We start from the raw sequence: 27,200 nt of genomic DNA, 5'->3' as shown, positions 1-27,200 counted from the left end.
TATACTCATATATTCATATGTATCCCAATATATTACAATGTATATTTCAGTTAAGGCCTGGGAAATTTTAAAGAACTCAGAAAAGAATTTAAAACCCAGAAGTCCATTTATGCCTAATGCAGCCAGGATGTCAGCAGCACGCTCGCCATGACGAAAACACGAAGCAGTAAATTCCCACCGTCGCATCCTTGGAACTTCCTTGTGTTTAAGCTTAAATCAGCTATGACTTAAACATATTTGGATGACTTACTCTTCTGGTTTCCTTTATCTTGTTGACAAGATGCTGCTAAAAATAACTGTGGAGGAATAAGAAGTCACCAAACTGAGAGCCAGTAAGTGTAACTTCTGGGGTCGCCTTAAAGAAACATGCCTCGGTTTCCCCGACGGAGGAACAAGGATATAAAACCTGTTACAAGACATATTAATGTTGCACAGCTAGTCAACACGTTATATTTTCTATATACTATAAATAATCAATTTAAAATTTAAATTTTAAAACGTTACTATTTCTAACAGCAAGAAAAACATCAAATGCCTAAGAATAAACCTTTGAAAGAGAAGCGAGGCCTTTACACAGAAATCTATGAAATTAAATTAAGAGATATTAAATAAGACCTAAATAAATGGAGAACTACACCAAGGGAATGGACTGGATACTAAAGTTTATACGTAAATGCAAAGAGCCAAAAGTAACCAAGAAAATATTGGAAAGGAAAAGCAGGGAGACCTACACTCTCTGATATCGAAACATTGTAAAGTGACAGTAATTAAGACAGTGTGGTAATGTTGCCAGGGCAGACACACCCCAGTAGAAGCAAAGACAGATTCCAGAAGCGAACACACACACACGGGCATTTCCTCTTTGACAAGGATGGCACCGCAGAGTCGCGGGCAGCGGGCAGTACTTACAACAAACGGGGGCGTCAGCTGATTGTCTTGGGGCAATCAGGACAATCACGTTGGGGACAAAAATGAAAATGGACCTGCAGCAGCTCATGTGACAAACACCCAGTTAAAATTCTTATTAAGTAAATGCCTCTCGAAAATAAATGAAAGATAAAAATTTACCACCCCACAAAAAAATGATCAGAAAACAAAAGTAAATAATCTATGAGATTATTTATAGTCAATAAACATAACGTGTTCAATCTCACTAGAGTAAAGATAATGGGAAATGAGAAAAATTAAACTTAGTATTAGCCAAGATTTGAGTACTCTCAGACACTCCTGGTGAGAGTTTAAATGGACACATCTTCTGGATACTATTTGGCAAGGTATCTCAAAATCCCTAAATATATATATATACACACATATGTAAATACATATAAATATATATATATATCCTTTGACCCCATAATTCCACTTCTAGAAATTTATCCTAAAGAAAAAGTTGAACAACTTTGCAGAAATGGATTTCTGTCACTGCAATGCTTATATAACAAGAAATTAGGGGAGAAAAGTCTATCACTAGGGAACTGGTCAAACATGTTGTGATAACCCACATGATAAGATGCCCCGTCACTACTATAAAAAGTGGTTTGGAGCCAGAAGCACCACCTAAGACACCCAGGAGGCAGGATGCACGTGAGGAGTGAAGCGGCTCCTCGGCAGCCCGGCAGCGCGCGCCCCTCTGGGAGGGCAGCTCCTGTGAACTGATGCCAAGTAAGAAGTGTATTTGTTGGGTGGGGTGTTGTCAGAATACTCAGAGATATTCTAATCTGATTTTTTTCTAATGTATATTTTTTAAAAGTAGAAAATTGTATTTTTATGTGAAATTTCCCCGATTCTTGAAAGTGTCTATTGTCTAAGAATTTAAAAGATTCGGCGACCAAATAAAATACATCATTTGTGAAAACCCCAGTATCCGTGTGTGCATGTGTGTGTGCAATAGAGAGAGGCCCCTGATGCTTTATGTTTATTATTGTAAAAAGCCTGTTACACAGTCGATATAAAATGATCTCATTTTTGTTAAAAATGAAAGCATGATTTACATGCATGTATAAACTTTAAACTTTGTCTGAAAGGGTATAAATTTAAATGTTAATAGTGGGTGATTTTTATTTCTTACACATTTCTCTATTTTTGCATTTTTATATTAATCATTAATATTTGCTTATCAGAAAATATGATAAAGTTCTTTCTATCTGTGGTTATAACAGAAAGAGTTAAAATAAATATTCTTGCACATACAATCAGAAACACCAGAATTCAAAGTCACTTCTTCCATTTACTGTATCAGTGGTCTGGGGTTTCCTCACCTATAAAATGTCTGTGATGATACTTTCCACCTCTGCTTCAAATCCCCTTAGTGATGTAAAAATTAATAAACAAGAACAGAATTAATATCTACCAGACTACCCTCCCCGGCATCACCAAAAGCTGAGTGTAGAAGGGGGCTTTTTCTCCTGCAGTTCAAGTCTGGAAAGGACACAGACACTCGAAGAATGTAATAATGTAAATGCTTTGTTTGCTTATGTTTGCTATTCCATCCAGAGGCAAGACCATACTAGGCATTGTCTTCATTGTACTTCTTCACTCCTCGCATCCAAAGCTACTCTCTGCCCCGCACCTCACTCCTTATCTAGAAACCATACCCAGTGCAATGAAGCAGAGAATGGCTGATGACCCACTGCCAGAAGTAGCATTAGATGAGGTGGAATCATCTCATGTTCTAAAAAATATTTGAGTAGGTCCTCAGTATGAGTGGAGCTCCAGGACAAATGGAATAAACTAAAATTAGATTTGACCCTTAAGTAAAGAAATGAATATCGTTTGAGAGTTTGCACCCCTTTATCTTCTCTTTATCAGCTCCCCAACAAAGCCACGGATTTCTCCAAGGGGAATTCAGGGAGGTGAAGAGGCCCACAGGTGAAACCCACCATACGGCTGATGTATAGCGGGCCTTGTTTCTGTCCATCATCACCTCTTTTCATCACGAGGAACTTAGATATGTGCATCCCGCGACTCCTTCTCCCGTGAAGGTTTAGTATAACGGAAGGAAAGAAATGTTTTCAGGCCATTGCAGTACCATCTGGAAACCTACCAACATGAGCTCGCGTATCTCCCCAAGTCCCCAGTGAACCCCAAGGAGAAGTTTCATTGTATCTGGTCCATGCATATATCGTACCCTTTAAGATAGTTTTTATAAAAGAACCAATTTTCATTATCACAATAAAAGGGAACAATGAAAGTATTGTTTCACATCTTTACTCTCAATAATGTGCAGCGTGAACATGATAGTGTTAAGAACTCAGAAATAACTTAACACAGTAGCTAATAGAAGATGTTTATATTTGCAAAATTTCAACAATTATCTTCCCTACATTCCCCAAATTAGCATATTTGTTAATCAAATTAATTAAGAAGCTTTTAAAAATAAAAGCAATGTTTTAAATAAATATATTTTCATAACCATAGAACATTTAGTTCTGTTGGAGGTAACAAACATATTACACTCAAGTACTTTATGAAAATATTAGGGCAAAAATGACGTGGATGCAATTATAAATGTACCCTAATTAGTCATTTGCTTCTTTTTTGTGTTTTTCCCCATGTGTTAAAATCACATCATAGACATTTTGTAATCAACTAGTTCTTAAATCATCAGGAAGATGTTATCTGACCCACAGAGTTCATGTCAGCTCGACACGACGGCATGGTATTGTTTAACAATGTCGCTGAGTTCAAATTTATTACTCCGAATTAAGTGCTATCCAAGCCAAGACCCCTAGCTGCCCACGTCTGCTACAGAAAACGATGCTAGACTCCCAGTTTTGGGAGAGTGAGACCTTCCTACAAACCCCAACCTTAAAATTTTGTAACTAAACAATATTGTCACATCAAAATCCTAATTACAAAAGAGCTCTTACCGTGTTTCAGAGTACCACGTAGCTGGGTATAAATTCACTAATGGTCAACTTTCCCCCTGAAATCATACCTGCTTAGTAAACAACTGCATAAAACTTTCTAAAAATTGATTTTATTTAATAAATATTTTAAAGAGTTTACTAACTGAAGACGTGAATTTTCTGATCTTTCCAGAAATTCTGGTCATTTGTTTATCTTTAATTCACTTTTATTTCTACTATGATTACTAGAAACTTCTCTAATCTACATGTAATCTATCAAAATACCTATGCATTGGTAAATTTGGCTTTCTTCAATAAAACGCTATGTTAACATCTCTGAATTAAATGATGAAAGTAGAGAAGTAAAGTTAAACACAGCAACAGGTTCTAGTAAGTGCTCTTTAGAATTTTAGATTGACAAATTTTTCCTAAAATGATACATTAATAACTTACCAAATGAATAACGCAACGAAGAATAGATTTTAACAGGATCTCAACCTCTCTCTGTCTCTCTCTCTCTGTCTCTCTGAGACACACACACACACACACACACTTCCACCCACATCCATACATGGTTATCATACAAACATCTCAGAATTTAAAACACTGCTACCAAACATTTTAACTTAGATAAATTAACTACATTAAAATACTGACATTGTGAAAATATCTGTTTATATCCAACATCCCGTAGCTGGCATCTTTTTGTGAACATCTAAAAAGCTTAAAGAAAGAGAACCAGGAAGGAAAAACCAGAGTCTTTGACGGAAAGGATGGGTGAACACGTGGATCCTGCTCGGGGTCACAGCTTCCCGTTCTCCTCACCACCTTCCTTCTCCTCTATGGCTTCCAGGCCGCGCTTGGTCTTGGCCTCGGCGCTGCTGCTGGGGGCTTTGCTAAGTCCACAAGATAAGCACGCCAGCTGGATCTGCTTCATGTTTTCTATAGCTTCATTCTTTGCATTCTTCAACAGATCGCCTTGGCCCTACAAACAGGTAGAAATATATACCAAAGAAGAACATTATGGTCCAGCCACATCCTGAGTGACTATTGCTCAGTGAGGAAACAGACCCAGACCCGAGAACTCAGTTCTCCAGGGTTTAAGCCCACGGTCCTTTTCTAGCTATTGAGGGTCTTCGCTGTTTAAGCCCCGTATGTGAACCTGAGCCTTCCCAACCAGCTCTGTGGTTGCCGGCAGCCCCTTGAGATTCCTGTGGTCAGGAACAACATCCCGGGGACCCCTCTCTGGTATAAAGAACCTCTGAATGTGCCAAGGACATCAGCCCTTCCATCGCCACGGTCTGGACTTTGCATGCTGCCGCCCCACCCAGGCCCAGCATCCCCACCTAGCCTTGGGAGAAGACGAGGAAAGAAACTCGGCCTTCAAGAGCTAAATGAAATCAGCCCCTCAGTGTGCAAGAGCTTGCAAATGAAACATCTTCCGTAAAGTAAATTATACATCCTTAGCTTGGTTAACCGATTTTTAATATTTTGGGTTATCCCCAAAATATTAAAAGCTGCCTTTTGAGAAATTATCAGTTACCCACATCCCTCTGTCTTTTCCATCATCCTGAGGAAATCATTAGCTGTCAAGTTACATCAGTGCCTGAGATATATCTTTTCCCACAATTTTTATTTCTTATTTTATTTCATTGTCATAATGATCAAGAGCACACACTGGTGCTGGCCCAGGCACCCGGAGAACCAGGTGTGGGGAAGCCAGAGCACGTTTCCGCAGTGTACAGACGACAGAGGAAGTGGTTCCTCCACTCTCTCCCCTTACCAGTCCCAGGACGGCGCCTGAGAGTGCAGCCCAGGCACTGTGAAGGGCAGCGTGGGGGGATGTGGATGTTACACAGACAGCTGGGCCCTCCTCTACAGAGCAGACACCCAGAGAAAGGACATCTCTTATTTTATGCAAGGTACTCCAAGATACGCTGTTTTATTGCTTTCATTTGATGAATGCTTTTCCTTTAGGACATATGAGGAACCTTGTATTTTACAAAATGCCTCAGAACAGAGCATTCCTCAACACTTACACAGGCACTTGTCAATTCTATCATATATAGTAATAGTTAAGTCCTTCTAATAATAGTCTTAACTAAAAAGGATGAATAAGTAGGGGTTTGCCTGATATTTTTGTTAAAGTAAACAACCCAAGTGTCTCAATCAGGGAACGGGATTTTAGACTTGGAAGGTGTATACAGTGTAGCCTTCTCGTGAGGAGGAAGGAAGCCGGGCTTGAGGAGCTTACACGACTGACCCGAGCTGCAACTGAAGTCCAGGCCTCTTGCCTCCTGGGTCAGTGCCCTGTTCCGCACACCATGTTTATAATTTAGACTAAGAATAAGTACTAGAGAACAAACACTGTCAGATAGAGATTATCTAAGGGAGAAATATTCATTCTGCCAGCAGAATTTGGGGAGTCGGTTCTTAACAGTGTATATGTAAGGAGTCCCCTCTGGTCCCTGAAAAACAAAGTCACGTCCACTTTGAAAAATGCAATTCTTAAGTAATAATAAGACAGCACATAAAGTTGCTTGGAGCAGGCACTCTTCCTCCTTTGTGCTTTTCACATATGTGCATTCATTCGCATGTCACAATGTGCCATTAGATTGGCATTTTTTTATCTTCAGCTTATGAATGAAAAAAAAAAACCCTGAGGCCCAGAGGGGTGACCTTTCCCAGAGTCATGCAGCTGGTAAGTGGTGGGGCTGGGGTTTAAGTGAAGCCCAGCAATGGGCTCCCGAGCCTGTAGTGTTAACCACGCCATGATATAGCATCTCTTCCAGGCAAACCGTGCACTCTCCACAAACACATTGCAGCCTCCTAGTCACTGTTGCCCATGGAAACAACACAGATAAAGAAGTCATTACCCACGTGTCACAATCCGACTGAACGTAGAGATGGGATCTGCAGAGTCGGGAAGACAGCGCGCCACGCACGCACTGGCAAGAACAGAAGTCAAACTGTCTTAGCTTTGCTTTTAGCTCCAGCAGTCTCCTGCTGGGCCATTTTCTTTTTTCTCAAAATGAAAATATCCTTCTGCCTTCCTCACAGTGCTCAAGCTTAAAGAAAATATGTTGAAAAGCTACTAGTGATTTAAATAATCACAAGTAAACTATGCTACTAGATGATGTGAAAAGCAATTAACATAGTCTTCTATTATAATAAATATCATGGTACCGTGCACATGTTAATATAAATTTTACTAACTTGTTTTAAATGCATCTACAACTGTCTGTGTAAAGAGAGGTATTTATCTTACTATTGTTTTCACAAATGGAAAGATTCCATTAAAAATCCAAACTGTATTAATAAAGAGATTATACCCACACTCATTTTGAGAGTATTACTTTTGAGAGCTCTTTTTTCTTTTAGCTTTGAAATTTTTATCAAGAATTTTAAAAGCATTAACGAAAGCAAAACTGGCATCTTTCTCCACTGCAAGAGAACAGTGAAACATGCAAATATATCAAGCTTGATGTTCCTAGTTAGTGCAGAATGCTCTCCCATCCTTTTCCTGCAGCAGGTTATAAAACACATCCAATTAGTCAGGATGTCATTTCATCCGTCTGAGAGGTGGCTTCCAGGCCTAAATGCCAGACGGTGCCAGTTCAGCTAAACAGAAGTCAGTCTCCAGCAAACAAGGGCCAGTGAGAGAACGCAGTCTGTGCCAGGCACAGAGCACCACCGCAGCATCTGATAACCCGGGGTCGGCGCGCCCTGGCCAAACGGCGCAGGCAGAAACAAACAGAAACAAGATCAAGCTGTTAACTCATAGAAGAAGAACAACATGAAAGGCTAAATTAGAGTTTACACTGAAACAGGTAAAGATTTTGTTTTCTATTTTTTTTAAATAGGAGAAATTTTCTATTTTGTGGTTCAAGGAATCAACTGCTCCTGATGAAGGTACCACGACCAGAAGAGACTCATCCTAGGGAAAGACTGTAGAGAAGGTGAGGTTTATTGTTAACAGAGACCATTGTGGCATTTTTTTCAGGGCTGACTTTTCCCACTTTTTGTGCAGTGACTTCCTCTGACCAAGTAGCATCCCTGTCTACTCCGTTACACGCCTTCTCAAACTCCCCCTAACTAGCCAGCTTACACCACATCTCCCCCTGAAAACATCGCTCCCCTGTGTACCACTTTCTGCCAGCTGTAGTAGGCATTCAGACCAGCTATGCCATTTACAGGTATCGGTGTGCAGTACGCATTTAAGGAGTACTGTAACAGGGCATTTCTAAAGAATACGCTCACAAATTCTCAAAGAGAGGCCTTGGGAGAGGAAAAGGTATAGAAGAGAAACCCAGGAAAATTAACTTTATTTGGTGGGATATAAATTCAAACACCCCTTGCGTGCTAAAGTCTGAGACTGTCATGGCCTAGAATGTAAAATAAACGTACAATTTGATCACTGAAAACTCAACCTGGAAGAAATGTCAAGCCAATGTTTCAGTATACTGGCAATCTCATAGGAATTTGTAATTCTTCTCTCTCTGGTACTAGGAATGCTTCCGGGGAAAAAAATGAGAAAGACTTCTTAAACCCCAAAAAGAGTAACAGTAATAGAAGGCATCTCAGGCAGAGATGATGCTGGTGGGACAACCAGACTATCAAGTCTCAAGAGCGACGGTCATCAAGTCGGCCTCCATAGTTCTCTGGTTTCGGAATGTAAGCGTCCGTGGAAATCCCGACACATTTAAAAAGTAACATTGGAATTATAGAAAAACATAGAGTGATCACTACAGTGATTTTAAATTAAAAATTAGTGACGATTAATTATGTTTTTAAAAAGAAGCCTTAGGTATTCAAAACCAAATCCTTCCAATTGCATTAAACTGCAATTAAAATACATTATCTAGAAATCAAGAAAAATCTGATGCAATTTCGATTGTAAATGGGGCTGCTGTATAATATCACCACAATTTTCATTACTCCTAATAAATTTATGACTGAAAATAAACTAACATTTATCGAACACTTAATATACTGAGTGCAAACCAATTGGCACACATTCTCTCATTTTATCACAACATAAAAGGGGTGGGAGTCTTAAATGTAAGTTACTATTATATATTTTTAAGTTATCTATTAGTAGCATATTTTATTATCTATCAAAAACATTTAGGATTTTTGTTATTCCTGTTTGAAAACAGTTGGGGCTACACCTGGTAGAGTAACTCACAAAGACCTCCGAGGCTCCTTCACACTCATTTTCCCATGACCTGCACCATCCCTTGTGATGTCAGGGCGTGGAAGAGCAGAACGTCTTAACTAGTGTCCTTATCACGTATGAAGGAAATGTGTGGGCTGTCTCAGAGCACACCACAAATATTTAAAGCAGCCGATGGAGACTCTGGGAATGGAGACACCCTCACATATACACAGCTACACACATAAACAAACGCAGCTCTGTCTCCAAGCAGACTAGCGTGGGTATTTTTCAGCACACGCTCCAAGACAAACTGATTCCCCTGATGTTCTTTCCATGTGAGAGTCCACAGCCACAGCCGGAGCCACCCATGGGTCCTGCTGCAGTGAAAGCAGGCTGCAGACAGCGTGGCGGAATTAGCGGCTCTTCATTTTTCCAGCTATTATTTGGTGGACAAGACATACTCTGGTGGGCTGTGCATCATTACCATCTTACTAGTTCAGAAACCATGCTTTCGGGGAATCTCTGCATTACATACAGAGGTTAAATATTTTACTCTGAAGTGATAAAACAACTATTACAATGTCCTATATTTAAAAATTAAAATAGCAGGTCAAAAATGTACTGATGCCACGACAGATGTATTTCTCTTGATGCCACATTTCTGGAACATTGGGTACAACCATGCAAACATAGCCTGGAATTCTCGCTCTGCAGAGTGAAACTCAGCCATGTAGGGAATGTGGAGGAGATGTTAGCAAGTCACAGGGCACGGAGGTGCAGCCACTAGGGGACTGTGTGCTAAATACCTTAACTGCACAAAAATAGAAGTTTCCATTGCATTTAGTAATCAACATTCAGATTCATTATTTTTCAACACCTTGGCAACCAAATATTTGAACAACATTCTACTCACCACTTAAAAAGTTGAATTTTTAGGGGGTTGGGCTGGGTGGAAGAGGGCAAAGGGGGAGAAATTGGGACAACTATCATATAATAACAATAAAAAATTTAGGAGAACAAAAAATATTTTAAGTTGATTTTTTACTCTTTGAACACTGAAGATATACGGATGAAAAATTGGAAAGTAACTCTGGTCTCAGAGTATTAGCTTAATGGAGCTTTGTATGTTACTCTTCTGAAATTCTGAACTCAAAACAAATTAAACACTGCTTTTCAAAACTTTATCATGTAATGGCATTAGGTTATTTTATTCTTATAGGAACAGAAAGGGAATTACATTGGACATGTTCACCTAAGTCATTAGATTTTATCATTTTATATAAAGTTCAGTTTTTAAAATTAGCTTTGTAACTGATGCATTTTAGTATTGGTCATAAACTCAAATGTTTCTAAAGACTATGGAAACAAAACATAAATGTCTTCTTAACACCGGAGAATCTAGCTCTGAAGGAAGAAAGAAGATTTATAAAGTATAGAAGATATTTCAAAGACATTTTAAGAATAATTTCATATCAAAGAGAAAGCAACATTGCAAAATAAAGCAAAATGATATGTTCAATAAGTGTGACCATACAGAAGCTATAAAATATTGAAGTTATACTCTATTAAAATTCAACAAAATTAAAATAATATTCAAAGTTAAATTTGAAAACATGTTTTAATGACCAGACCAATAAGATCTTTTTCAAGATTTCTTTCTCAACTAACATCTTACATTGTTACAATATCTTCCTTATCACAAAACCTTGACTAACTTTAATGTGGAAAGAACAAAGAAACCTATTTGCTTCAAAATGGTAATTTACTGTGTTGTAAGTAGAAAACCTCTGTATCAACCATGTTTTTAAAAAATTGTTTTTAATTCAGAGGAGGCCATTTTTGTGTCCTTGTAATATAGAATACTATATATATATGAAGTAGTTTAACATTATTTAAACACTATTCACTAATAATAATAATGTAATTGTATCACACTGATAAAGATAAAAATTATATTATCATCTTAATATATGCATAAAACTTAGTTGATAAAATTCAACATCCTTTTAAAATAAAAACTCTCAACAAATTGGGTATAGAAAAAAAATGTACCAGAAACCTACAGGCAATGTACTCAATGGTAAAAGGTAGAAAACTTGTCACCTAAAGTCAAGAACAAGACAAGGGTGTCTAGTGTCACACTATTCCTATTCGGCATGGTACTTGAAGTCCTAGCCAGAGTAGTTAGACAAGAAAAAAAATAAAAGGAATCCAAATCAGAATGGAAGAAGTAAAATTGTCTCTGATTGTAGATGACATGGTCTTATATATACAAACCCTAAAGACTCCACCAAAAAACTGGTAGAACTAATAAATGAATTCAGGAAAGCTGCAGGATACAAAATCAACATACAAAAATCAATTGTGTTTGTATAAACTAACAATGAACTATCAGAAAAAGAGATTATAAAATTCCAATGAAAAAAATATCAAAAATAATAAAATACTTAGTAGTAAATTTAACCAAGGAAGTGAAAGGCTTGTACACTAAAAACTATAAGATATTGATGAAAGAAATTGAAGAAAATACACAAAAAGTGGAAATATATCTCATGTTCATGGATATATTCATGGATCCATATTGATGGATCAGAATAATCAGTATCATTAAAATATCCATACTACCCCAAGATGTCTATAGATTCCATGGAAGTCCTATCAAAATTCCAATGGCATTTTTCACAGAAAGAGAAAAACAACCTTAAAGTTTACATGAAATCACAAAAAAAAAAAACCCAAATAATCAAAGCAATCCTGATGGGGGGAAAAAAGCTGGAAGCATTATACTTCCTGATTTCAAACTATATTACAAAGCAACGGTAATCAAAAAACAGTGTGGCACAGGCATAAAAACAGATACATGGACAAATGGAACAGAATTGAGAGCCTAGCATTAAACCCATGCATATATGGTCAACTAGTATTTGAGCCAAAAATATTCAATGGGAAAAAGATAGTATTTCCAATAAATGGTGCTAAGAAAAGTGGACATTCACGTGCAAATAAATAAAATTATACCCCTATAGTATATACTCACAAAAATTATCTCAAAATGGATTAAAGACTTAAATGTAAGACTTGAAATCATACAACTCCTAATAAAAAAACTTAGGGAAAACCCTCCTTGACATTGATATTGACGATGATGTTTTTTGGATATGACAATAGAAGCATAAGCAACAAAAGCAAAAATAAACAAGCGGCACTACATCACACTAAAACGCTCCTTCACAGCAGAAGAAACTATTAATGAGATGAAAGGGCAATCTACAGAATGCGAGAGAATATTTGCAAACCATGTATCTGTTAAGAGGTTGGTATCCCTAATATATAAGAAACTTTCTATATATATTAGTATAACAACTCAAAATGTATAACAACTCAATAGCAAAATAATCATAATAATAACAACTGGATTTTTACAATGGGCAAAAGACCTGAATAGACACTTTTTCAAAGAAGACATATAAATGGCCCACATGGACATGGAAAGGTGTTCTACATCACTAACCAGCAGGGGAATGCAAATCAAAACCATAATGAGGTAGCAAACTACCTCACACCTGTTAGGGTGGCTATTAGCAAAAAAATAAAAAGCAATAAAAAGCACTGGCAAAGATGCAGGAAAAGGGAGCCCTTGTGCACTGTTGGTGGGAATGTAAACTGGTGCAGCCACTGTGGAAAGGAGTATGGAGAGTCTTCAAAAAATTAAAAATAGAACTATAATATCCAGCAATTCTACTTCTGGGTATATTGCCAAAAGAAATGAAATAGGAATCTCAAAGATACCTGCATCCCCATGTTCACCACAGCATTATTTATAGTACCCAAGACATGGAAACAATCTAAGTGTTTATCAAACTGATGAATAGATAAAAGATACGAGACATATGTATATACAGTGGTGGGCAAAAGTAAGTTAATTACCAGCATTCATTACCTAAAAGAGAAATGATAACTTAAAGTATGAAATAAAACAATAATTAGAAAAAGACAAATAATACAAATAATGCAATAATTAGTAAATAAATAATACAAGAATAAACTCACGTACTCACACTGTAAATCTCCTTTGCAGATATATATATCTCACATCTTTTACATGTAACATTTTATTCTATATATCTTTAATATACATAACATCTCTAATGTTAATATATAGAAAAAATTATTTATATATGATGAGAAAGAAGGTAATCCTGCCATTTGCGGCATCACAGATGAATTTCGAAGGCATAGAAATGAGGCAGGGAAGACAACCACTGGAGGCCTCACTTACACTGAAGTCTAAAACAATGGGACTCATGAACAGCGTGTACCGGTGTCGTGAAGGGCAGGGGCTAGGAGAGAGGGGGGAAGGTGGTCAAAAGGATACAGACTTCTAGTTACAAAGTGCGTAAGTTCTGAATCGACTAGAGTTAACAATACTGTACTATATGCTTGAAAGTTGCTAACAGTAAATCTTAAAAGCTTCACTGCAAAGAAAGGTAATTATAGGAGGTTGTGAATGTGTTGTCTAACCTTATTGTGATATTTATCTCGCAATATATGTATAGATCAAATCAACACATTGGATACCTTAAACTTACACAATGTTACATGCCAATTATATCTCAGTAAAGCTGAAAAATAATAATATAATCATGATTATAAAATTAATATAATACAGTAGCAACAATGCTAACAACAGATACAATGAATGATGGGTAATGTCCGCATTCATCAACGAAACCTATTACACTGAGACGCACTTGCTTACCAGAGCTTTAAATAAAGTATGAAATTTAACATGCTCTGTTCCCTAACATACACTGTTCTAAGTTACGTCTAAGGGAACTGGGACACACTCACCTCCTCCCTTTGCTCTCGGGACAAGTTAGCTATCAACATCAAGCACGTATTTGTTAAACATTTACCACATAGCAGACTTTGTTTTTGACCTGTGGTTCTCAACCTTATCAAAACCAAGACCCTTTAAATCAAATGCTTTGTAAGGTCCCATTCATTATCCTAAAGTGAAAGTCATAAATAGTACAAGTTAGTTACATACATTATTAAAAATTTAGTAAATATAGTATCCTGGCTATAACATAAGCAGAAATAGGGACCAATCATTTAGAACAAAATAATATCTGTGACCCTAGCTGGTGTGGCTCAGGTGGTGGAACACTGTCTTGCAACTAAAAAGTTGTGGGTTTTGTTCCCAGTCAGGGCACATGCCTGGGTTGCAGGCTTGAACCCCAGTCCAGGTGCGTACGATCCCCAGTCTGGGCATGTATGGGAGGCAATCTATCGATGCTTCTCTCTCTCCCTTCCTTTATCTCTAAAAGCAATGAAAAAATGTCCTTGGGTGAGAATTTAAAAATATGTGTGTGTGTATATACACATATATATACACACACAAAATAATATGTGTTGCAATATGTAAATGCCTGGGCAGGGATACAAGAAACCATAATGAAGTGGACAGATGCCTGTGCTTACTTAATATGGATTCATTTAAATGTAAAGGAGAAATAAGAAGATCAAATGCCATCCCAGGCAAAAAAAAACTATATTAAAAAATGAAAATGCAGATGTACCAGACAGACACTAATATAAAAACAAATAATGGCAACAGACCAGAATTATTTGCATATAATAAAAGAAGCAATAACCTTAATTAAGGTAGGGATAGCATGCCAAAACAAATACAGGCTCTCCCCATGGAGAAGAAGCCTGATAGTCCCACAAGTGAGGAAGTAAATGATGTCCATACATCCCACCAAAGTTGCTAAATCTTCAAAAAAACCCTCAAAGGACATTTTTCTTGTGATTGATAATATCAGCTTCTACTTTGCAGGACACTGTGGGATGCCTACCATGGACGGTCAATAATAAAAAATAATGTTTAGAATTAAAACCCATGTCTCACTTCCCAGTTTGTTCCAGTATTACTGTATAATAATTATACAGTAAAGTAGACAGAATTTCCAGAGTGAGTAAATTATTCACTAATTTGAAAATAATATCTTTATTCATTTAGATTTCCCTCAGAAACTCATATACTGGGCCTTTCATGTAACTTCTTGTAAAAAATTAACGTAATGTACTAAATTACTTCAGTTTGCATTTTAGAAGGTTTAGTCTGGCAGGGCTTAAGAAAGCCTTGCGGGACAGGGGCAATTCTTCATTATGTTGCACTGTGCTACACCGCAGGACACCCAGCATTCCTGGCCACCACCGCGAAACCCCAGGAAAATCCTCCCAATCACATCCACACTTTTCCAAAATACCCTCTAGGGGGCAGTGCTACACCCATTAAGAACCACCAGACTACACTGGGGATGCTATGAAGACGCCCTTCTTGACCACACAGAATTTAAGTCTAATTAGGGATACAGGCATAAATCAAACAGTCATAAAAATAAAGTTATGTCCAAACACAAGCTGTGCTACGTGCTTAAAGAAAAGGAATGTGACACCGTGAGAACATGGGGTCTAGAAGATCAGGCAAGGCTTCCCTGTGTCAGTGACAACTGAGCAACAACGTGAAGGATAGAGAAGAACCTTTGTTTCTCTCTAGACATCTTATAACGAGTAAAATAGAGCAGGGGTGTCAAACTCATTTTCACTGGGGGCCACATCAGCCTTGCAGTGGCCTTCAAAGGGACGAATGCAATTTTAGGACTGTATAAATGTAACTACTCCTTAACAGTTAAGTGAGAGCTCAGCGCTGCCACCGGGTAGGAACAAGGTGCCGGGACAGATACAGCAGGATGGAGGGCTGGATTCAGCCGTTGGCCTTGTGTTTGCCCCCTGTGAAACAGAGTATGAGAATCTTTTGATGCTAGCACCTTGAGTCCTCAATCCTTCTACTGTCTTACAGATATAGCTACAAATAGTATAGGAGAACGTTCTAGAAGGACACTGCCTCTATGGAACAGCATCAAAAATGGCCTATACATTCCATTTTTTTCTTATATTTTACTTACTTAGAATTTATTTCATTTCCTTGATATTTATACCTAAGCAACACTGAGAGTAGAATATACTTAATAAAGTATTTTTTAACGACAGTATGATTTTGTTCTGCTAAGAGTTCTTAGCAATTATTTCAAATTTTTGAAACATTAGAAGGACAACTATTGATACCATTTGTTTAACTTTATAAATCAAGAAATGGACTCAAGAAAACTAAATAAATATATTGCCCAGGTTCACACAGGAAAGAAGTATGAAAGAAATAACTAATAATGCCTGTTTCCCAGGCCAATAAATGTCTTTTCTTCACTGTATTTAGATACATCATGTGATATGTTGAACATCTCATCTATTAGATCTTAGAATACAAAGAAAAAACAGCTTAAGACCTATTTAGTTTGAAAAAAAAATAATTTGATAGAACCCCATGAATGTCCCATAAAAACACTGTGATGTCTGATTTCTGCCTTCAGTGTGGCAAATTTCAGAGTTTGGAAGAATGTAATCATTTTAATCTGAGCCAAATGTTCAGAAACCTCAAGTACGAAAGCAATGGGAGAAGATTTCGTATGTGGAAGAAACGTGGAGAAGACGCTTGGTCTTCATTTCAAAGGTGTCCTCATAAGCCCTAATACATCAGATCCAGAAAAGAAGATTTTGTAAGAATCAACTTCGTCACCTGCACCAGCTGGGCATTTTAAAGGATGCTGTTAAGGTGAGGACTCCTCAGTTCTCAGGTCTCCAGGACACGGAAGCTCCTTGCAGGGCCTGTGAGCCCCTAACAACCTCACGTCCAAGTTGGCTGCCGGTGACAGCAGCACACACAGCCAAGTGGCAGAGCCAGAACTCCAGGAGGGAGGAAGCAGTACTGATTCTCGGGGATTCTCGGGGATTCTCTGATTTCTCTCACATAATAACAGTTTGGTCTCTCATATAATAACCATATTGCTGTTCAATAGGTGAATGTATTCTGTGACCTCCACCATCAGACTACCTGGTTTTAAATCCTGGCTCCACTACCTCTTAGCTTTTTGACCTTGGACAAGGTCGTTAGGTGCCTCGGTCTTCTCATCCATAAGATGCTGTAGTAATTACACCCATCTCTAGGCTTATTGTGAGATTAATAAAGACAATACAGGTGACTCATTCAGAATAATGCCTGGGATACATGGCAAACTAATGTTTATACACTATTGTTATTACTGTATAAACAGAAAATTAAAAGGTTTACATAAATGAAATGTTTTGGTATCAATAATGATAATGTTATGGATGTCTACTGCACTTTACCTTATCGAGTTGAGGAAACAAAACCACTCTGAAACTTAAAAAGGACAAGCTGGTGAAGGGGTGGGAATCAACTGTTAATGAGAATAAAATTCAAGATTGATCACCCACCGGTCCTATAAAAGCCCCCATAGTGATTAAATTAAAAAGAGTAACAATTGCACTGACATGGGGACCCCCAGAACATGTCATCCTCCGCACTCCACAAGCTTCTTTTCTTGTAATTTAGAAGTTACAACATTGTTCAGTGTAAAACACCAAAGCATTTCTCACTATTGAAATTAAAAAAAAAAAAATTTAAACAGCTGTTTCATTTGATCCAGATGAGAAAGTAAAAATGTACTGAAATCATCTGTCACCAAAAGAAATTAATGACAAACATTATCTTTTGTGACAGACCCACTCTATTTCTAAAGATACCATAAGACAGGTCCCCGCGAGGGTGCTCTGGTTAAGAAGCCATCTGTCTGCTTTGGGCAAATGCCTGCAAGCCTAATCCACTTAGAGAAAATGTCAACACAATCGCCTCAACCCCAGTGAGCTGAATAATAGAAAATCCCGAGCTAAACTTTTAAACTGTGATTCTACTGCAGAAAGCTTCATGAATGTAGGTTTGTGTGACGATACTGGCATCCTGAAAATTCTCTTGCAGTCATTTTGACAAAAGAACAATTCGATAAAGTAACAAGGAGTCGCTGCCTGTTGGTGCCCCTGCTGTCTGCTCTTTTCTTGCTGTTGCTGGGGTCATCCACCTCTCTGTCGACAGCTCTAATAACAAAGGACAGAAGATTACCATCAACCTGTAGCAAGGTGACAAAGGTAATTAACTGCATTTCAAATGCAGCTTTAGGAATAGATGGTCATCAGCTAAAAGTTCCAGTATCTCAAATTAACTTTCCGTGGAAATCAACGACCCTGAAATCTAAATTCATACTATGCTTGTGAGTGCCATAAGCTAAACACAGAAGAGCTTCTATAGAAACGTCTACTAAGCCAACTCGTGCTCTTCCCTTTTCAAAAAGAACATTTACAACAGCTTGGAAGATGTAGGATGCTCTAAACCCCCAAACAGACAAAGGCTGTTACAGAGACAGTTACTAATATTAGAAGGATATTTTTAAAGATGCATTCTGGTATTTGCTTGGTAAGGTTTTACTTTAAGAAATTTACTGATTACATTGCTTAAATTATTGGCTACTTGATCCATCCAAAAAATAAATCTGTAGAAATACCAGAATAGAAGTGTAGATACAATAACAATGGCCCTCTATCAGAATGAACGGATCACACAAGGCCTTCAAGCTGCGTAACCTCCTCCTCAGTGCTGAAAATTTCAGTAAGCAAGTGGTTTGGGGTGACATCTGGTCCTGTGTTGCACAATGTCAGGGGCACAGTTGACACTGCCTTCTATGTGCATCTGGTCTCAATGTGCCCTTTTACCAAGGACATTTATTCTGTATTCCCTGCAAAATCATAGCACTTTTAAAGAGGCAGAAACTCTCCCCTTTGGAAGAACATCACGGCGAGTGCAGGGCCAGACCCACCAGAGGCCCTGCGGATACCCACTGACGCTGGCAGGAGTTCTAGGTTCCATGTCCGTTGCGGTGGCCAAATAGCTATTAACAAGCCATTGTCACAGGGGCAATGTCCCTGCATCCTCCACCAGTGGGTCATTGTTTGATTAATAACAGCAAGGCAGCCATCAAATGCAATGGGTTACTTCTCATTAATAGTTAAATTGGGGAGCGGCCAACTTGGCTCCCTCCACAAAGACCGTTTAGAGATTTGGCCATTAATGAGGTACTCCCTGTGGGTGCCCCAGATCCTGCAAGGCATTTGGTTACACACCAGACTGCTTGTTGCTTCAAGGAGATGTCAAGATCTGTTTTCTCTACCCTGAGACTCACTCAAGCTTCAGATCTCAGACTCAAACCGAGCACCAAGCTACCAGCAACACATTTTCCTTCAACTTATGTTTATTTGTAAAGTTATGCTGCACAAAAGCTGAGCTAAAAGCATCTGTATTTTCCAATTGTCCATATTATGTCATGTTGGCTTAATCAACTGATCTATTCCCATCTACCTGTCTATGTATACTTCATCCTAAAAACCTCACTAGGCATATCATAAAAATAAGGACATGATACACAACCATGATGCTACTATTAATCCAATGAAATTAACATTCATTTGGCAATTTCACCTGATATAAAATGCATACTGAATGTCCACAAATGTCCGTAACATCTTTCGTAGCTCTTTTTGAAAATCCTGGATCCATCCAGGTCCACACGGTACCAGTCGCTCTGAAAACAGTGACGGACAGCAGGAACATGAGGGAACTCCGCAGCAAGCTCACAGCCATTAAGTACCACTTCCCTGACAGCCATTCATCCCACGGCTTTACTCCTGTCCACTTTATGAAACATGCACCGTTAAATTACGACATACACTTGTCAAAACATTTCTTCTGAATGTCAAATATCATCATTCATACATTCTTGTTTTTCAATCAACTTTACAAAAGTATGTGCCTGGAAAAACCCCATTCAATTCTGGGAGCGTCACGCTGACACCTGCCGAAACGCTCTTTCAATCCAGGCCTCAGATTCTGTCCCGGGGTAGATGACTGAAAACCAAACTAGTGGGAGAGAACCTTCTATTAAATTCCCATGTTTCAATAGCCAATATAATTCAGGCCTTAGCTATGCAGACTGAAAAACTCACATTTTTTAGAAGAAGTTTAAATCATCACCATGTAGAGAATCCAGAACTTCATTTGACAAGCCATGTATAATCCTGCCCAGATGCACAGCTTTACTATAGAAACTAACCCAGGCTGACCTTGAACTGGGAAGGCCCTGCTATGTACTATAAGAGCCCACCTTCCTAAGACATTCTCAAAGGGGCAACTTTCCTGCACTTTCTACCCAATAGGTCATTGTGTGTGTGTGTGTGTGTGTGTGTGTGTGTTTTAATGACAGTATGGCAACTATCAAATGAAATGAGCTACTGCTTATTAAAAGTGAATTTAAGGAGCAGCCAACTTGGACCGAGCATTCATACATTGGGCCCAGGAGTGGCCAACCAGTGGCTGCCCAGTGACCTACGAGCTGGCCTGACTCCAGGCAGCAATGACAGTAGTCAGTCAAACCAATCAGAATAACTCAGAAAGTGAGCTCAGGAAATTCAAAGAGCCTTAGTCAGTTGCAGTAGAAAGAGATGCTAGAAAAATATGCAGAGGAAAAAAAGAGACAGGAGAGAGCTCAGCCCCTCTAAAGCCAGAGCATTCGAGTCAAAATCCTCTGGCAGATGAAAGGATAGCACAGTCCCCTACAGCCAGCCAGGCTGAGCTGTCATGGTCTTCCAGCCCAAGGCTCTGTGAGGCGGCCCTTTCTCTGCCTCTCTCCTTCCCAGGAAACATGTTTCCTGCCCTGTCACATACAGTCTCACCTGAAGACGCCCGAGTGAGTCCCTGTTCCCTATAACTCAGCCAAAAAAAGTTTTACTTTGAATAAGAAATGACAGGCCTTAAAAAAATTTTAATCACAGCTTTTGATTGGTTGATAACCAAGATAAAATGGAGTTTAAACCATGGTTTCATCCCTGTTCAGGCTGTCTGAGCTTCTTGCAGAGAAAGCCGGAATCAAAGGAGAGTGAGGACAGTGATATCTGCAGTGGGAAGAATGATTCAGAAATGATGAGTCAGCTGTGTGACCTTGGGAAAATCGCTGACTCCTCTGGGCTGCAGCTTCCTTCTCTATTCAACAAGAAGGTTAAATTAGATGCTCTTTGCGTTCACTGTTCATATTAAAAGTATATAATTAATTAGGGCTCAGTTTAAAATTGCTGTGTTTAATTAAGAGAGACTCTCCAGTGGGAAAGAGATAAGGAAGCAATTAAAGTGGTCTGATGGGGGAAGAACAGGCTCCCGTGGAGACCAATGGCACAATAGCCAGCCCCACTGAGCACAGCTGGTGGGAGAAGGGGTGGAGTCGGAAAAGGTACTCTGAATTTGGGGCACCTCAGCTGACAAATAAAGTGCCCCCAGTGCAGTGTATAAACAACAGGGTGAATCTCCCAGGGAGCAGGGGTACAGACCCCTCTGAAGCAGAAGCGGCAGCCTATGTACTTGCTCAGCCCGAGAGCACAGCCGGTGACGCTGAGTAACTGGAAAAGTCCAGTGTGGCTGCAGGAGGACATGGAAGAGGAAGGCGATGAGACACGCAGCTGGAGAGGAAGGAGGTCACCAAGAGCTCCTTAGGGATATTAGGCAGTTTGCAGGAGGAGCCATGAGAAACCCTGGAAGGACTGTAAGCAGGCACACGGCCATGGCCAGACTTAAGTTTAGAAAGGTCACCCCAGCTGCTGAGCTGTGGGGAGGGGAGAGGCTGGGGTGTATGAGAGCAGAAAGATTTTTCACCAACTCAAGTGATAGGAAGAGAACCAGGGTGACAGCTATGGAAACGAGATCTCTAGGGAGATAATTGGGAGGTTTACCCAATAAAACTTGGGGACTGCGTATAGTTGGAAATTTAGGGGAAAGATCAAGGATTAACTCCCAGGACTCTTGCTTGGATAACTCTGAGTTGCCATCCATTCATGCAGGTAGGGACACAAGAGGTGTCGCTGAGGATAGGCTGGGGATGAGCACAGTTTGAGACATGGAGACCTCGCTGGGGCTGACAGACCTCCAAAGTGTGATGACGCCTGGTGAGTGGCTGAGAGGGAGAGGTGGCAAGTGGAGGTCATCTAGAGATAAGGAGAGATACATGCACCAAAGATATGTCGTTGGGATTTGATAGCATAAGAGGACAACAAAAACCATTTGCATGGACAATATGACCTAAAGAGAAAGGATGAAGTAAGAGGAGAGCCTGGGTTAGAACCATAGGAACAGCAGCACCTCATGCAAGAGGAGACGATGGGTAACCTGCAGCAACTCCTGCAAGGGAAGAGCCAGAGCAGTAAGAGGAAGACCGGGAGAGTGTGGTGTCCCAGAAACCCCAGGAAGTGGTGATGCAAAGAGGGAGTGATCAGCCAGGTAGAAATGTCCCCACGTAGTCAAATAAGATAGAAGCTAAAAAGTATTAACAAGCTTTTGTGACAAGAAGGTGACTAGTGACCTTGGTGAGAACGACCTCATGGGGTGTCAGGGGAAGAAGACAGATTAAAGTTGACTGCGGAGTGTGTGGGAGGGAAGGAAGTGGATCGGGTAGAGTAAACACAGCCCTGTGAAGCTTAGGTGTGTAGGCAGGGAGAGAGGTCGGAAGTAGGGGAGCTGGAGGGGAGCTGAAATCTCTTATAAAAGCCTTTTTATATGAATAAACCACAAGCTGAACAACGAATTGTCAAAGGACAAAGACTAAATATAAAATGGAATAACTGAAAGCCTTTACTTCTTGGACTCCTTATTCTCACTTCATTTTCCTAGTATCCTAATAGTTTTTTCTCTTTATTTCAGAGTCCTGTTACTTGAATAAAGTCAACAAGTTATGCAGGAATTAAAAATGTAAGACATATTAGTTTAAATACACAAGTAAAGCTTCCTAAACTTAAAAGTAAAAAAATAGGGATTTATATAGTCTATGCATTGCAACCTCCAGAAAATGAGGAATTCTCATTGTGTCCACCAGGTGGTGCCCCTGTTTTGGGGCTCACTAGGGAGTTCTCTGTTCACAAAAGCTTGTGTTGCAATGGTTAAAAATTGCCTTCTAAAATCATTTGTTTATTCCTCTGCTTTCATGTAGATTTGAGCCTCAATCATTCTAATTACATAAAAGTGATCTCAAATGAATTCTGAAAACTTACAAGTCATCAAAAAACATTCATGTATCACCAACATGTATAAGGAAGCATATAAATTAGGAGTGAACACCATAGACACGTATTTTCAGATGAAAAATAACTCAGCAAAATTGAAATAGTTATACCTCTTCAAAGATAAAAAACATCTAGCTATTGCTTTCACAACTGGTGAAAGAAAAAATGATAACTAAAAAATCCAATAAATGCTTACTTACATGATAAAAAATAGGTTAACATATCAGTGCTGTGTATAAAATAATCTTTATACTTGCTGTTTGGAAAATTTTAACATTCACAACTCAATCTACTATGACACTAAAGCTCTCTAGTTTAAGTAATTTATTGATAGTTATAACACATAAAGATCTTTACTTGATAGGGCTTATTAGCAGGATTTAGCAAATAGAAAATGTTAATATACATTTATGAATATTCACAATAAGGGTGATACATGAGTTGAAGGGCAATTGGAAAGGTCTACCCCACAGATACTTCCCATCACCCCCCTCCCATCCTGCCGTGACTGAATGTCCACCAGAAATACAGGGGTGGAGGGCAAAGGTCAGTTCTATAATTATCAGCATACAAAGAGACTAAGAATACACACACAGGCACCCACCACACTAGCTAAAACCAGCCCCCCTCACTCTCCAGTCTTCTTAGGAAACAGTTCTATCATTTTTAACTTGCCAGTGAAGCAAAATGAACATTAGCACCTAACGTTTAGAATCCAAATGAAAATGAGAAGAGGGCCAAGGAAGCGATGGCTCGCTCCAGGCAGCCCCTTGGGAAAGCCCCGGGGCTGGGGGCAGCAGATCATTTTACCCTTCTCGTGTCCATCTTTCCTCTTTTATAAGAAACTTGAAAGGAAAAAATATCCAAAACTTAGCCACAAGCAAAATCACCCCAGAAGGCAGAAGTTACCATGGGCTATTCGGAGAACTAGAGAACACCACAGCTGAAACATAGTGGGTGAGTGGAAACTAATACAAGAACGACAGCGTGTTGTTAAAGAAATGACCCACTTAACAAGGTGAAGCAACCTCGCTGGGGACAGGGACTTAAACTCCTAGGCAGAATCCTAAAGCTCTGTCACCCTGGGCTTGAGAAGCAATATTCCTCTAAGGAAACTTTGTTTATCAATATTTGTTGATTTCAGATGCTGCTTGGTGTGCAGCTTACCTATAAATTTACATAAGGTCTATTCGGGATAACACAGAAGCACTCTGACCATCTACTAGCAGGATCCCAGGGGCCGCTCGTCCTTACTCTTTAACTGGCCATATTCACATGTTCGAAGAGCTAGGCTGACACCTGCCAGAGGTGCGTCAGGAGGGAGAAATCAATGGATCCTGGGGGCTGTCTCAGCTCTCTTCAAAGGGTGACCTTGAGTGGCAGCAAAAGCATGTCCCTCACCAGGATGTACTCTTTTCTTAATCCTCAACTTCGGGTTGCATATTTTAAGTTAGTCTTCCACTAATGTAATCAAGTTCAAGGGTGTTAACAAAGCACAATGGCGGATTTCCTCTTCTCTACCCACATATTATTATCTTCTTTTTTTCTCTTGTATTTGGAAAAATAGAGATTGGCTGTACTGAGGTTGAAATGAATTTTCTCAGCTGTGGAGAATACAGACATTGCTGTATTATTTTAAAGTAACAGTCTCCAACTCTCCCATACTTATATACCACAGGATGTTTATTTTATATAGTTGGGTTTTTATAATGAAAGGAAAAAATATAAAAATCCCCTAGTTACTGTGGACAAATTGCTCATAAATACAAAAATGAACACTCAAAGAATTCAAAACCTCATTATTCATAATATGATGAGAAAAGGAGTTCTGTCTGCAGTTGAAAACCAAGTCTCATTCCTCATTCTGAAGGCCACACTAAGATGAGATTTGTACTGTGGCCTGTAGCCAAATGTGGGCTCCTCGGATATATATCTGATGTGTGTGTATGTATATATATGTATATATCTCCTATTTTCTAAGGAATTAACAATTGAGGGATCTCTTATTTTACTGCATAATTCTGGCATAACTCTACAGCCCAGGCTGTGTTTGCCAAAGAAACTTTCTATAATACTGGAATTATTCTGTATCTCTAATGTCCCATATGGTGATCACCAGCCACCCATGGCCACTGAGCACTTGAAATAGGATTACCACCACTGAGGAACTGATTGTGTGGTTTCATTTAATTTTAATTACATTTATTACTATGTGGCTAGTGTTTTCCATATTGGACAAACGCTAAAAGATAGTCCCAACCTTCAACATATACTGAATTAAGTAAAATTATTTTTCACCTCTCCAGCTTCTTTCCTGACAGAGCACTTGCCACAACTGCAATCTCATAACTGATTATGGCTTCCCCTTTCTAACCTCCGAATCTCCCACAAGACCACACACAGCTGAGTGTGCTGGCCGCCCCCGCCATGTGCACGGGTGTATCCCCGCAGCTAGCACAGGGCCCTGCCCAAAGCAGGGATCCAAAGCATTTGTCGAATGAAAGAAGGAACTGGGGGCCACTGAATATGCTTTCACCTTGGCCTAGAATCACCCAGGACTGCTGTCACCCACACCCCAAAAATCTCATTTTCCAACTTTTTAATGCCGGCACAAAACCATCAACTCACCTCAAGACTAGCCCATCCATTTTTTAAAACAAATCATTGTTTTATTGGGGGGGGGAAGTAAATAATATTTCTGCACAGGAATCAACAGTTCGAAAGAGATGGCTGAATGCTGGGAGAAGGAATCCTGATGCAGGGGTTTTCAGTAGTTCCATTTTTATTATGCTTTTCCACCACCATTTATCCCCTTTATCCCCTCTTCCACCTCTGCCCTCCCACCGCTCTCCCACAGCCACCCACCATTGTCCAGGCCCGTGTGTCCTTCCTCTTTTTAACAAGAATTTTTCTGATAAGAAAAAAATCAAAGGACTGACCATGATACTAATAGCAATTTCAAGGTCAGGTAGAGTTATCATTAAGTGTATCTGGGGAGGCAGAAACCAGCGAGCAGTAGCTGATGTATTTGGCGGGAGACGTGAGCTTGTGGAATTCTTCTAATTGTATCACTAAGGAGATCGTTCTACCTGCCCACATGGAGAACAAGTCACCCACTGCACATTAAAATGCATTCTAATTAAATTATATTTTTCAGCCAATGATCAATAGAAATTGGGGTGGGGGAGCGGTTCTAATGAGTTTTAAATTAGAAAACTTCTTAAACTTTAGCTTTCTATCTTTTTCTTCCTGGGTCACTACTACGAGTAAATGTGCTCCTTCAAATTTCACCTGTCGAGTCTTAATCCAAAGGCAAAGCCTCTGGAAGGTAATTAGATCTCAGTGTGAGGTCCTGAGGGTGAAGTCCCCAGGATTGGTGCCCTTGTAGGGGGTTAAAGAGACTTGAGCTCCCTATCCCTCCACCAGGAAGAGGGAGCTCACTGGAACTTGACCCACTGACACCTGATCTCCGACTTCCCAGCCTCCAGAACTGGGAGGGTACAAATCTGTGGTTCAAGCCACTCAGTCTGTGGTATTCCTGTCAGACCAGCGCAAACTGACTGGGGCAGTCAGCGTATTAGTTTTCTAGGGCTGCTGTGACAAAGCACCACAGACCAGGCAGATTAAACAACAGGAGTGTGTTTCTCACAGTTCTGGAAACTCAAAGTCCAAGGTTAAGGTGTGGGCAGGGCCAGCACCTCCTGAGGCTTCTCTCCTTGGCTTGGAGACAGCCATCTTCTCCCTGTGTCTTCACCAGGCCTTTCTCCTGTTTGCATCTGTACGGGTTCTCTTCTTGGAAGGATGCCAGTCCTACCCTAATGGCTTCGTTTCAACTCAATTACCTCATGAGGCCCAATCTCCAAAACCAGTCACACTCTGAAACACTGGGATTAGGATTTCAACATATGACTTTGGGGTGACACAATCCAGCCCATAACAGTCACCCCTCTTTTTAATGTTCTTGGGTTAACTTATCATCACACCCGACCACACAGAAACCTCTGTGTTCAACATTTGGGCACAGTGCGCTTATTGTGTTACGAACAACACACCCTTCTCTGATGATCTGGAGACCTGCTCAGCTTTACATATTGGCAAGTCTAGGGTTGTAAGTATTATTA

General features: G+C 39.5%; 1 protein-coding gene across 1 annotated transcript in view; it reads right to left on the bottom strand.

Moving 5' to 3' along the window:
• Positions 1 to 3,556: 3,556 nt before the first annotated feature.
• The window catches only part of PLCL1 (phospholipase C like 1 (inactive)), a 298,233-nt gene continuing 274,589 nt past the window's right edge, over positions 3,557 to 27,200 (bottom strand). Inside the window, exon 6 of the mRNA XM_024564192.4 lies at positions 3,557 to 4,833. Coding sequence (XP_024419960.2) covers positions 4,651 to 4,833 — 183 coding nt within the window. The 3' untranslated portion in view covers positions 3,557 to 4,650. The remainder of the gene's footprint in view (positions 4,834 to 27,200) is intronic.

The sequence above is a fragment of the Desmodus rotundus genome, chromosome 2, assembly GCF_022682495.2.
Source record: "Desmodus rotundus isolate HL8 chromosome 2, HLdesRot8A.1, whole genome shotgun sequence".
Taxonomy (NCBI): domain Eukaryota; kingdom Metazoa; phylum Chordata; class Mammalia; order Chiroptera; family Phyllostomidae; genus Desmodus; species Desmodus rotundus.
The sequence above is the reverse complement of the archived record's forward strand: the minus strand, read 5'-3'. Positions and strand labels throughout refer to the sequence as shown.